This window comes from Rhea americana, unplaced genomic scaffold, assembly GCF_003343005.1.
Source record: "Rhea americana isolate MKP2758 unplaced genomic scaffold, rheAme1 scaffold_0, whole genome shotgun sequence".
Taxonomy (NCBI): Eukaryota; Metazoa; Chordata; class Aves; order Rheiformes; family Rheidae; genus Rhea; species Rhea americana.
The window spans coordinates 15,917,751-15,931,295 of NW_028185037.1; the positions used below are offsets into that span (position 1 = coordinate 15,917,751).

The 13,545-nt window shown below is 38.0% G+C and overlaps 1 protein-coding gene across 1 annotated transcript in view; it reads right to left on the bottom strand.

Annotated features, from left to right (window-relative positions):
- ADCY8 (adenylate cyclase 8) overlaps positions 1-13,545 on the bottom strand; it is a 121,465-nt gene that overhangs the window by 33,126 nt on the left and 74,794 nt on the right. The window contains exons 7-8 of the mRNA XM_085325825.1: positions 13,024-13,294; positions 7,289-7,486 (exon numbers count right to left, since the gene is read on the bottom strand). Of these exons, the coding sequence (XP_085181951.1) occupies positions 7,289-7,486; positions 13,024-13,294 (469 nt within the window). The remainder of the gene's footprint in view (positions 1-7,288; positions 7,487-13,023; positions 13,295-13,545) is intronic.

Sequence of the window (13,545 nt, forward strand, 5' to 3'; positions counted from 1 at the left end):
TGCAGTGTTTTCATAAAGATTGATGCATTTAGCAGACTTTGGGGAAATCAGCAGAAAGAGATTAAGTAATGAGGTTTCTTTTAAAAATGAAACACAATAAACAATTTATAAATAAGCTGATAGAATACTTCATCCAAATAAGCAAAACTATACAATTCTGATTTATAATACATGATTGCAATACAACTTGTTTACTTGCTTGTCTCTTCTTCCAAAAAGTATTTGCATTAAAAAGAACTGGTAGATAAGAGAAGCTCATCCTGCTGAGTAGAGCACTAAATATTTAGTCGCTTAGCTGTAGGAACGATGGGTTTCCTCACCTGAAGACAAACACTGAAGTCAGCAGTGGCTACCTGCATGCACAACACTGCAGAGGTGTCTCCTTGCTTGCTAAACTGTGGCTATTGTATTTCTTTTTTTACTTTTACTTTTCCTAAAAATACCCAGTTTGGGACATTCTCTCAGCTGCTGCAACGTAACTCTTTCTATGAGAGTTACTTCAGGAAYGGAGTAACTTGGATATGTCCAACAGTGGTGGATCAGTTACAGTGGAAATATTACACAAATCATTAGCTGGTATAAATCACTGCTGATTCAGTTTGACTCCAATAATTTACAGAAGATGAAGGTTCATCCATAAATATATTTTTGGAAATCTCTTTGTCCTATAGCAATGCCACTGAATTTTCTTTACCAATTAAAAAAAAAAATGCCTGAGGTGCCTGCCCCACTCATTTCTCTTCTTCTAAGCAGTCACTTGTGCAGTGTATTTGATCTTTTGCAGTTTTTTGGAGAGCTTAGAGTTACACATACAGAACAACTAAGGAAATCAGAGTCAAACAGATATCAGATATAAGCATCTTTCTCAAGAAATTTGTAAAAAGGGAAACGGAAGTTGTAAGGTCCAGAGAATTATAATTGAGAAAAATGGAAACTAAGAACCATATCAGGAACATGTATTGAGAGAGTTCAGTCCTGACCTCCCGCATCTTACAACTAAACTGCTCTTGTACGAAGATCCTGTGCAGACTTACGCTGTACTCACTACATGCACTCTCCGTAGGGGCTTCATCATCATTATGAGTAGATTCTAGCTCCTGAAATGGAAAGGGGGATTTTCTCTTCCCTACTCCCATTTGATGKGAATAAAGGAGGTTTTTCTTGGCTGGTCTTCGTCTGCTTAGACCTTCCTCTGCCATGACGACACCCTGTGTCTGCTCACTGTCAGGAGCAGTATGACTTTGACATGATTTTTGATGGTGCTCACAGGCAACTTCATTTCATTTTACTGCAGAAAGCACAGAGGGATTGAACCTGATGCCATGTACAGAAGAACAGCACTGCATCAGTCTACTTAAAAATAATAATAATCAAAAATTAAATTAAASTACAAAAAGTTTTACTTGTTCATCAACTCACCAGGGACAGATCTTCCATATCAGGAGAGAGGTAGAGTTTTGAARCGAGTTGAAGTGAGTTCAGTTTTGCTAGATTGGTCTGGAGTTAACAATTGCAGTGACATAATGATTATATATGTAAGAACTGCCACATTCATTTCACATCAACTGCTTTCAATAAACATGAACAGATTCTCCTCCAAAATATTATTGATTTTTTTTCTTTTAAAAAATGTGGTGATGTTTTATACAAGGCTTTTTTATTTTTTTCTTTTTGAAATGTTTCATACCTTAGGCAGGCAGAATTATCAAAGATGGCTTTGCTTGCCTGTGTTATATGGCTCTGGGCTTTGGCACAAAAAGAACTAAAGGGAAAAAGAAAGGTATGGTTCTTAATATCTAACATGAAATCTCAACTATTGCTTAGGGGAATTATAGTAAATTAATTGAGTGAAACACAAACATGGAATTATGTCAAAAGSATAAATGCTATGGTCTAATCAGTAATAATGTTGTGATGAGAAAGTGTTGTTAGCATCTGCAAGGCAGCACCAATACTGATGATAAATGTAGCACTTTTCTATCTATTTCCATTTTTAAAGCATCTCCAAGTCATTAAAGAAYGGATTAAGCCTCAAGGCTCTTCTGCAAATATGAGGAGGCATGTAGCTAGGTGCAGCTGAGTGGAGCAATAGAAAGGATCATGGCATGACCTTCTCTGCTATCAGAGCAGTAGCTGTGCTGTCCCACAGACCTACCTGAGCTGGTGTGGCTTGCTCACAGCCCAAGGCAGGGTATCCACAGCAGCAGAGAGTGCAGTGGAGGCTCATCCTGCTTTCCAAGAGAGCTGAGCCATTTCCCTTGACCTCTGTGCTGTTACGGTTTATCCATGCAGCCAGCTAGCCTAAAGTTAGCTTGAGTCAAGAGAGCATAATGCAGTTCTTGCCAAGTCATGCTGGTTATTCCCTGCCTTTCCTCTCTTCTCCCAGGGCTCCTTGGAATGGGAGTACTGGACATCCAGAAGATGTAGGAAGTGCTATGTAAAGTGGGCCAGAAGAAGATATGACATTCAAGGTACTACTGTAGTAGAGAGTCTTTAATGGGTAGAGGTCATATTTCAAACACCTTCAGGATGTTCTAGGGTAGCTTATTTCCTAGATAAGAATAACTCATCACTTAGAGTATCACGAGGAGGGATAGACTAGATTAACTCACGTGTTACACGTTCACACAGAGACAGTGATTGGGTGACAGGGATGAAGGCTGTCAGTTTTATTTTCACTTGTGAGCTTTGACTTTGGTAGGACATACTGGATGGAAGARGAGATGAGCTTTTTTCTCCAGAGTAATGGTGCTTGTGCGGCTGGAAAAGCTGCAGAGCAGGGCAGGGCCAGAAGAAGATGCATTAGGAAGTCCAAGGCAGAAGCAGAGATGGAGGAACTCTTGTGAAGAGCATAGAGTAAATGTACAGACCCAGTTCCCCACTGAAGGAAAAGAGGATATTGAATAGGCTCAGAGTTTGCCAAGTTTTTCCAACTTGGGAAGATACTGGAAGTTTCTGGGTTGAAGGAGGTGAGGCCCATCTCTTCAAGGATACAATATGTAAGAAAAGGAAAATTTGTTTCCTTGTCATTTAATTTCAATCAGCTTCATCCTTTAGAACTTCTGAAATAGAGAAACTTAAAGATCCAGGTCTAATTTTTGACTTAAGACAACCTGTAGTGAGAAATTCAAAACTCTTTCTGATATTTTCAATGTGCTCATATCACCGAAAAGATGCAGACACTTCACCTCTAAACCCAGTCAGATTAGGGATCCCAGTAATAATACTCAGGAAAGCCTGGAATACAAATCTTTAGACTGGAAGCTTTGCTTAATAAAAGCTCTTCCAGAATGCAGAATTCCCTGTCCTAATTTATCCCCCTGCTTTATCCTCTATGAAAGCACATGGTACTGGTATTTCCAAGTCACTAYTGCTAAAGTAGAACATCATAAGGAGACATTTTATTTACTGGAAATCGTCTAAAGTGGTATCAGATTTCCTTTATGAGCTATTATATGTATGTAAACCACCTGGGTATTTTTACACTACCATTAGAAGTGCTCTTCAATGATGTCTCATTTATTTTCTCCGCCTACATCCTATTTGTGAAAACAACCTCTAGCAAATCTGAGAGTGAATTGGTCTCCAAGTGAGATATCAAGTGCAAATGAGTGAAATACAGGTTAGAAATGACTAATGTATTTGGGAAAGGAATCTATAGGTGGGAATCTTATACAAATTCTTTGAGAAATCAATGAGTTCTCACAAAATTCATGTGGAAATATACGTATTACYGCAAGGTAATAATACATGTAATTGCTATTGCTTGCTGTGGAATCTACATTATGCTATCACCATGGAGGACATCAGAGCAATGAGGGAAGAGAGGAGCAGGAAGTTATACTAATGGCTTAAACTTATAAGCCAAGAACTGAACTAGTTCCCATGGTAGTTCTGGGTATCCTGATTACAGAAATTACTTTATTTTATTTTATTTACATTTCATAGCCTTAAAAGAGGCAAATAAGCACATTGTTTGTTAGTGTAGCTCTGTTGTCTGCAATTGTTTTGTAATGAAAACAAAATCTTTCTGTTTACGAAGCTAACACAAGTCTAGCATGACATTTCACATCCATTCAAGCCATTAAAGAAGATGTTTGATAGTCCTATTACTTATGCAGAAGGAAGAAATACAGTTTATTGTTTAAGTGGATACTTTTCTGTGGTTAGAGGTAGAGATCATTACCACAATTTTTATTGGACAAGTTTAACAGCAAAACACTGTTTGGTAGGAAGTTTGGCTRTGAGCTCTGGCTGTCCTATTTGTGGAATAAGTGTAAATCTAGGGAAATAAGAACTTGCAGGTAAAGGAAATAAGTATTAGACAGAAGCCAGTGCTACCTAAAAGCATGAYGGCTAAATGTGGCTGCACCTGATTTTACATAAGAGAAGTTATTTTGCTTCAGATTGCAGCAGCCACTGTCCTGAACTGCAGGAGACAGGCAGCAAATRAAAACTTGAAAAAAAAGCAGTGTGAGATGGGAGGCCAATAGACGTATGCTGTCTATTTGCTCAGCAATACTGCAGGGAGCAGCTCAGGATGCTGATGTAGAAGGTCATGGTAAGCAGTCACAAAATGTTAATGACTGGAAGAAAGCATAATTTCAGACGGAAAGGTTAGGGGTGGGGAGAGCAGAGGAAAAAAGCTTTTGAAATAGCTTCATGAGACTCCAATTTAAATCTGAGTTTGCTTTGTTTTCTTTCCTAAATGAGCAGGAGGAAGGGAGAAAGTGATAGTAATATAAGATATCATGGAGTAAATAGCTACCTACTGTAGAAAAACWATTCCTCCATTATTTTTCTTGACTGCCTCTAGACTGTGATTTGACTAAGGCCACCAGGGCAAACCTGTAATTACTGCACTGGCAAACAAGGAGGGACATGTCCCACCTTTTCCCACGAGACATTGCCCCTACCTATAAGCAAGAGCACACCGTGATTCACCTGTCCTTAACCCGCCCCATCCCTTTCGTTCGGGGGCATTCCCCGTCATTYGCTGAGCGCGCCCGTGGTGGCCTTGGCGCTCTGAACACAAGCAAAGAGGCTGCTGGCTGGCAGCTATCCAACGGTAAGACACAGACGAAGCAGAGCAAATAAAGCAGCGTTGATATTTTCTATTTTTATTTCTGCACTTTACTTAAAATGAGCCCTATTTAGAAGGCAGGAAGAAGATTCAGTCCACTTTACTGAAGAGGTTTTGTGTTGCGTGTGCTTACTGGCTGAGACTAGGACCTAAGGAAATATGGAGCAAATGTACCACTTCTGAAACATTACAACACAGGCTAGCACTGGAAATATCATACTGAGAGGAAGATGCATCATAATTGGTAAAGTTGACTTTTTAAAATACTTTTTTGTTATTCAGATGTAATTCAAAACTTCATTAATATTTCAGATCTGACCTGCATAATGCGATGGATTAAGGTATGGCCTTTTTTATCCTCTTGTTCAAATTGTATTTTAATGAGCTCCAATCCTTTCTGTGTATATTTTCCTTGTAGATGTTAATTATGCAGTTTAAACTGATAATAAAGTGTATATTCTGATTCTGAACAGTCCCAACTAACTTTAGCCCATGTTCAGGTCTTGCTTGTATTATACAGCAGCTCAAGTCTGGGATCAACATTCAGTAATTTCCTCACTCAGTGAATTGTTTGAAATCAAGCACAGTTTTCCTCCTTTTCACAAAATACACCCCCAAATTCACCATCCTCCACCCTATAAGTTACACACATTCTAGCCTAGACCTTTTTATCTTMTCTTTAGAACTTGCGTCTTGAAAAGATTCAAGATGCTTAAGATTTGGTCCTTTCCATCACAGGACATAACGTCTTGGATTTCGGTTCTTGTTCTTAAGCCTAATACTAACTTTATCTATGTCTTTTTTGTATGAATTTCACTAAAAGACCTTGGACCAGAGCGTGGAATCCAGGGAACCCCACCAAAGCAAGCCGTGAGCTGCCAGGCCACAGGCTCCTACTCTGAAGCCTTTCGTCCCTGATAGTTTGGGCTTCTTTTCTGGCACAGTCTTACAGGACAAGTGGAGAGTTCTTCGTCATTGATCGTCTATGCCCTGATAAGAGAAGTGGGTTTTCAAATATATCTTTCTCCAGCGATAGGTTAGCTCTGTGGTCCTGTCAGCTTTGCATGATGATCATACAGAATGAGTTATTATCTTCATATCTTCTGTCACAGTGGTAGTGTGTCATTTAGCTTTAGGGATTCTAATTTGTGTCTCAATATCATAAATATCCTCAGGGGGAAATTGCATTTCTTTCTCTCTCTCTTTTTCTCTTTTTTAAAGCTAACTGCTTTTTTCTTCTATAGGATTGCTTGTAAAATAAGGGGTCAGATACACTTCAAGCACAATTTTTCTTTTCCACTAGCCTTCATCAAACTCTCACAACTGATCCACTCAAGAATTGGTCTCCAATAAGTCAAAAAAGTGTATTTTTCAGCAGAGATTGGAGTGATGATAGMGGAATAGGCCTCCATATCTGCAGTTCTCTCACGTTTTTCTTTCTTTTCCRTCTAGATGCACATCTCAGCATAGAACTGCTATTGCTGCATTTTTATAACCAATGAAATAATTTGAAATCTGTGCAGAAAATCCCAATGTGATCGGTTTTCAAGGAAAATATTCAATTGTCTTTTTCTTGTCAACTTAAAACTTATATCTGAATGTAGACTGAAACAGGAAATAGTGAGATCATGCTGCTGTTGAGAAACAGCAAAGATATAAACAGTATTTATCTCTTGGAAGCAGATGTTAAAAAAGGATGTCCAAAACAAAAAGTTGACAGATTGGTTTTGACTAGAAATAAAAATAGCAGCTGACTAGAGGACATCAGATGGATCCTACTACTAAATGAAAGTAACATATTTATATAAATATAGATTTATGTATTGAATAGAAGTGTCAGTTTATTAATATCGTCCTTTGTGCTAAAGCAGTCTGTCATCTGCAGAAAAAACTCTGCTTAACTCTTCAGAAAGCAAATGAAACCTCGCCAATGGCTTTTGTTGTTTTCAGAAGCAGAGATTGCTCAATGTAGGGATTTTCCAACAATGGAATATAATCATTGCGGTATTATAACACCTAAAAACTGTCCATTAATGACCTCCAGCTCAGCTACAACTTCTGAAAACATCTGAAACAAAGTAAAGAAGAAGAAAAATAAAAAAACAGAAAACAGACAAAGCAAACTAGAACCTAGAGCTTCTCTAATTCAGTGGACATTCATTACAAATTGAGTTGCAAATAATGCAGCTATCAAGACCCAGCTACCTTATGCTCCAGGCTGGAGTCTTTAAACATCAGTGAAAAAGGCTTGATATGCTCTCTTCTCAATTTATCGCCACTCCGTAAGTCGATGGTGTGCTCTATTCGCTTGTTAATTTCCTCAGGCCCAGACTGGACATGCAAAGCTTGTGCAAGATGGTTTGGAAGCAGATTTATTGAATTTCTTGTTAGGGCAGCCAGAGTCTAGGGGAAAGCACATGCAAACAGAATAAACCTGCTGGTCCCCTTGGGTTAAAAATGCAATGTTTTAGATCATGTTGCATTGCAAACCATTACAGCATCCATGCAATTCATTCAATGAAATCTACAGAAGTGTAAAATAATGTCTGTTCCGCTAAACACATACAGTACATTAGGTGGGGTACTTTAATGTTCTGTTTTATACAGACAGGTTTGCTGGTGTTCTGAATGCTAGGAATACATTTCCCCTTCCAGATTGTGCTTATTAATTATTAGAGCATGCATGAGGGAAGTACACACTGAAATCACAGCAGGATATCTAACTCGATGGTGTGTTTTAACAGCTAAGAATGAAAGCTACAGAAACAGAAGTCACAAGCAAAACAGGAGAAAAGATGCTTTCCTTGACACTGAAGTTACTGGATGTGCATAGTTAAGGAACAGATCATTCAGGCAGAAGTGAAGAAGATGACATTTCTGATTACCTCAGCATGAGTTTTCAGATAATATGCTCTTCTTCACTACTGGTATATTTCAGCCAGTCTAGATTACAGTTAGACATTATAATTTAACTGTAATTCGTATTATTTTTTAAAAGTCATCTCAATCACATCATTCCATTGATTCTTTTATTGACTATTCGAAATTCAAAAAAAAAAAAAAAAAAAAAAAAAAAAAGGGAAGAAAAGATTCTTGCACAGTTTTGCAAAGGAAAGCTAGTGGAGATAGTACAAAGGAAGCTTCACCTTCAGGAAAGAAGCGGGGTTGACTTTCATAAAAACAATAACTCAATCTCGTTTCATGGTACTGTTTCATGATACAAACCACAGTGAAGCAACAGGCTGAATGGGAAAGCAAACTCTAGGATATTCCCAAGGATTAAGAAATGTTAATGAATGGAAAGGATATAAACCTTCATACATCACAGCACAAGACACTTTAAAATTATTACAAACAATAAATACACTCTTTCGCATTGGAAAAGTTATCCTGTAGCTCCTTACTGGAAATATCTTTTGCTGTATTTGGCCATCGCTGGGAACAAGAGGCGGCAATAGACTGATCCCTGGATTTCTATGGAAAATTAGTTCTTATGGATCATGGGATTACGTGCGGCCAATGAGAGATGGAGTTTTCCCTCGTTCATATTCAAAGTATAGTCAGAAAGTACCTTCTAACAAATCTTGAAGCGCACATTGAAACACAGAAGAGCCTTAGATATACACTGTCAAATCCATTGACAACTTTCTTTGACATGGTTAAAATCCAAGGACTCCGTAGTCAGAGTTAATGTGTTTCTTTCTCATATACTATATTCTGAAGAATAAATTAAGAGCCAAATATATAGGCAGAACAAGGATATCAGGACTGAAATATTCCCTCTACTGAAGGGAAAGACAATCTTTCCATTAGCTTCGGTAGAGAAAGGGCTCTACTCAGATCTCCTCATCTTACCTCTAGAAAATTGATATCATCAGTGTTTGGAGAAGAAAAATCAAATAAATCTTTCTCATAAGACGGATTCAGACATACCTGAATCCATATTTTAGCCTTGGAGTTAAGATGGAAACAAAGGTTAAAGCCAAGCCCCAGAAAAAACAATCCACTCAGTCAACTGGAAAAATCCTGTGGTACTGCTGACTAAGGCACTGTTGACACTTCTCTTTTAAACTGAACTGTGCAGAAAAGCTGTTATCAGTGTGTGGGCCTGAAAACTCACAAAAAGGTCTCAAATTACTGAAGGATAAGATCACATCAGATGCTGAATTAATTCCTCAGAATTAGTTCATATTACTGTGTCTTTACTGGTACCTAAAGTCTTAGTTGGGCATTGTGTTTCGTTTATGTGAGGGGAATGATCTCAATTGATCTTAGTAAGTGGTTAAATTCATTTCAAATATATATGTATATATTTTTTTAATTTAAATAACTTGCAGAATCATCTTCTTGCTGAATGTATGAACTGGTTTACATTTGGTGGTGGATGAACATGCTGTAATATCACCACTGTGGCAATGATGCCACTGAATTGGTGTGAAAATGGACTCTGCAGTTACATTTATTTCCTGAGAAAAGCAAAAGGAAATTCATATTTTAGTTTGATGGAGTCTCTCCCTCATACCCGTTCATACACTTAAGATAACTGCTTCCCTGTAATCAATAATAAAGATAGAGCAAAATATCATATACACTCAAGAATATATTCTAATCAAGTATTTCTCTATCTCCKTTTTCATTCTATATCTTTTAAAAATGTTTCTGAAGCACTACTGAAAGACCATGGAACATGAAAGGGAAGAAAAGAATCTGGCTCAAATACTCTGTTTAAAAATTGGATAGCTTTAGTCATGACACACACAGAGAAAGTATTTTGCATATAGCACAGCCCTTTTATGGAGATAAATGTAGACTGATGCCAATGTTAGTATTGTCTTTTTATTTTATGTTAGGGTATTCTGGATAACTCCCAGAAAATGCTATTTTTAATAGTGATTGTTCTGTGAAGTTGAATTATAAAGATTTTCCTGGAATGAAACTAGTAGATGCCATGGAGCAGAGTTAGCTTTCCGCACAGACCTGTCATTCTGCCATACCATCATATAGCCCAAAACTTTCTGGAGCTGGTGGAACACTGTCAATACCCACCATTTCTCTTGGACCACTACGCTTCCATACTAAGCTCTTTATTGGAAACAGTATCCGTGTTGTGATTTCTGCTTTTAATTCAGATTGATTATTGGGGTTTCACAGATCACCTGTCTGAGGCTTATTATGATGCATTATGACTGTTCAAACCACTACTGGCTTGAAAATCGCAGGTGTAGTCTTTTCATGATAATAATCATATATTATATGGGAACATATACAAGGTTCTGCTAGGAAAAAGCCCCGCCAAACTTGAATCTGACTGTAAATGACAGTATGAATAAAAATAAATAAATAAAAAGAACTACTTTGGAAACATTTCACAGAGATTTTTTAAAAAAATATAATGGGAATTAGTTCTTACTTCCCTTCTCTTCTCAAAGATTTCATTTAACAAGTAAAATCATCTTGGCTTCAACAAGGCAGGAAAACTACGATCAGTACCGTCTAGAAAACTCTAGGAAGACTTTAAGACAGCTTTTTTCATACATTAACATCAGGCCTTAGCATGACATATGAGAGTCACATGTTTCAAGAGATAGGATATGGGTGGGATCTGGTTCAAGAAAATAACACCTAAATTCAGCTGTCTACCTGCTTGGTGTCTCAGCTTCTGTTACTGACGATGGATACTCTGGATACTTCCAGTTGCCCAGTCATTAGCACTTATTGTCAGTGAAGATGCCCTGGGTTATCCAAAGCAACAATCTGGAGCTAGGAGATGTGATGCAAGACCTAAAGGGAGGTCCATGCGCTTCTGACAGGGTGAGGTGGGGGGACCAGCAGGAGTATGCTAGGGTATCTCACACTACAACAGGTAGTTGCAACTAAGAAGCTGATTCAGCTTCTTAATCAACGCATTCGCTGGAGCCTAGTGCATTCAGATAATCCACTCGTGGAGATGTTCACCTGTTTCAGCATGTGACTAATGCTGTTGGAGACAGCACAGGGTCTCCTATAGGCTTCCATCTAACAGACCAGGCAAACACAGGTCTTTTATAGGTCTCTTGTTACAGCAGCCCCACATGGATGGCTCAGGCACCCTAGAGCACCTCAAATAACCACAAACTCTTTTGTAAGGTTTTTTTTTTTGGTAAGGGTTTTTTTGAAACTGAGCTGAATGGAAGGACAGACACCTAGCACAATCAGTAGATACACAAATGTTGATGTTTAGGTTTTGAACTGAATTCCACCCCTGCTGTTTATATTCTTTTGTCATCTCTAGGAGTCTTTAAATATCTTTTTTTTTTTTTGATAACTGAAAAAACTTATTGCAGCCATCACTAATATATATATTTGCTGCAGAAATTTCAATTTGCTTTTTTTCTAATTCACCTGATTATAGTCCCATCGGCTGCCTGCAACATCAACGATGGCATTCTACATTCAACTATTACTTTGGTAAAGCCCAGAGAGGAAAACTGTTCTGTAAATTGATTTAGTTTGTATCCACAAGATAAAAATGTATTTTAAGACAATTGCTTATTTATACATGTCAATAATTTTCATGATTTTTAACTATCTTATTAGATGGGAGTTGGTATAAAAACATCACTCTTTTATTCCCCCTTCCCTCCTCCCTTTTCACTGCTGATACCAAGGTCAGGCTTAACTGAGAGAATGATCAATGAAATAATAGCCTAATAATCATGAGTTTTTTGGACTAGAGAAATGAGAATGTCTTAAAAGGAAAGAAGAAGGAATAGAGAGCGAGTTCAAAAGAGATTCACAACAGCATGTACTCATACCTCTCAGTGAAATGGGAAGACAGATTGACAAAATACAGTGAATACTAAAATGCAGTGTACATGCATGTTTGCAGATGTACCGAAACGCATATAAAACCAGTTCAGTTCAGTTTGAAGAGATGAAAATGCCACCATGGACTGATTAATTGTGAAGGTTTATCACTTCAGAGCAGATTTGTAAGAAGCAGAAGACAGTTGACAGAGCAAGACCTCCATGCAACAACACTTGAAGTCCCAGAGACATTGCAAACAAGTAGGACTACGGCCGTGCGGCAAAAGAAGGGATATGTCATGTCATTACAGATCCCTCTCAGAAAAATGAAGGTAACTCCARCTGACCTTGTTTCGTAATGACTCATCAATCTTTCAAATGCAGTGGAAAGAGTGGTGTCTGAGGGCATTTTMACATTTCCATTTTTAATTCCTCTAAGCAAGCAGGCTTCACAAGTGATTTTTATGACTGTAAAAGAATTGCGGGTTCCCAGGGTGCTAGCAGTTAACTATCCAGTGCTTTTGGAAAAGGTCTGATCAGKAGCAGTTGCTGTTGTCTCCCATTTCTGTTAAACTACACATGACTCTAGCCCACCTATTAGTAAACCTTAATTATCTCTCAGATGCTCCTTTTTTTCTATTTTTTTATCACAAAAAGGAAAGTAAAGAATGGTCAAATTGTTATYACAGGGGACATTTTTAGCTAACCTTTTCCTTTGCCTTATATTTCAATAACCTATGCTATGCTGGTTCCTCTGGCAGAAAGTCCATCCACGTGTCTCTTTACTCTGATGGCAGTACAGTGAAGCTATGCAAGATACATACTCTGACCRGAGTGTCCCAGCTAGTTTGGCCACGTTTACTTCATATTTAAATTACTTCTTTAAGGATTTGTTCAACTAGAGCTGAGCTCTGTATTATTTGATTTCAGTTGGACGAGGAAAAAAAAAAAAGAAAAATCCCCAGGCCCCTGGCATTTCCTCAGTTTGGATACATGGGTTAATTCTGTCCTGAAGCAATTTGTTTAATCATCTACGGTTACAGTATGTGTTAGAGAAAAGGTTACAGATGAATTTGTTTCCTCTGAGGCTGCCGCTATTCAAATGCACTCAAGCATACTTTATACTTCAAGACATTAAAGGAAGTTTGACTTACGTTCTGTTTTCCCACTATGTTATCGAATGGAAGTTCAGGGCTCCAGGATCCTTCGGTAAATGTTGCCCCACTATTTCTCCTGTCGGAAGAGCTGACAGCCTCTTTCACAATGTCTTCAGGCAAAGTCAACAGACTCTCCTCAGGTTGTTTGATTAAATAAGTCTCAATATTATGCTTCCTCAAGAATTCATTACGCTCTTTGCCATGCCCTTCTTCAACTTTATAATCCCCATTCAGGCAGTCGAGAGTGGCTTTGGAGATGTGGATTCTCCTGCATAGGTGAAATAAGTAGCAGCAAATCCTGATTGTGCTTTAGTACACATAGGCAGGAAGGAGTACTATGAACTCGGCATCGTTCCTAACATGATGGATAAAAAGAGGTGTTTCTGCTGGCTGTGATGATTTATATAATGAAAATATAATAGTGTATCCAATAGAGAGCCATTAATTATTTCTGAATCCCAAATTCTTTAGAAATACAAACTTCATTTGGGGCAAATACTGTCAAGGCATGCTCACATC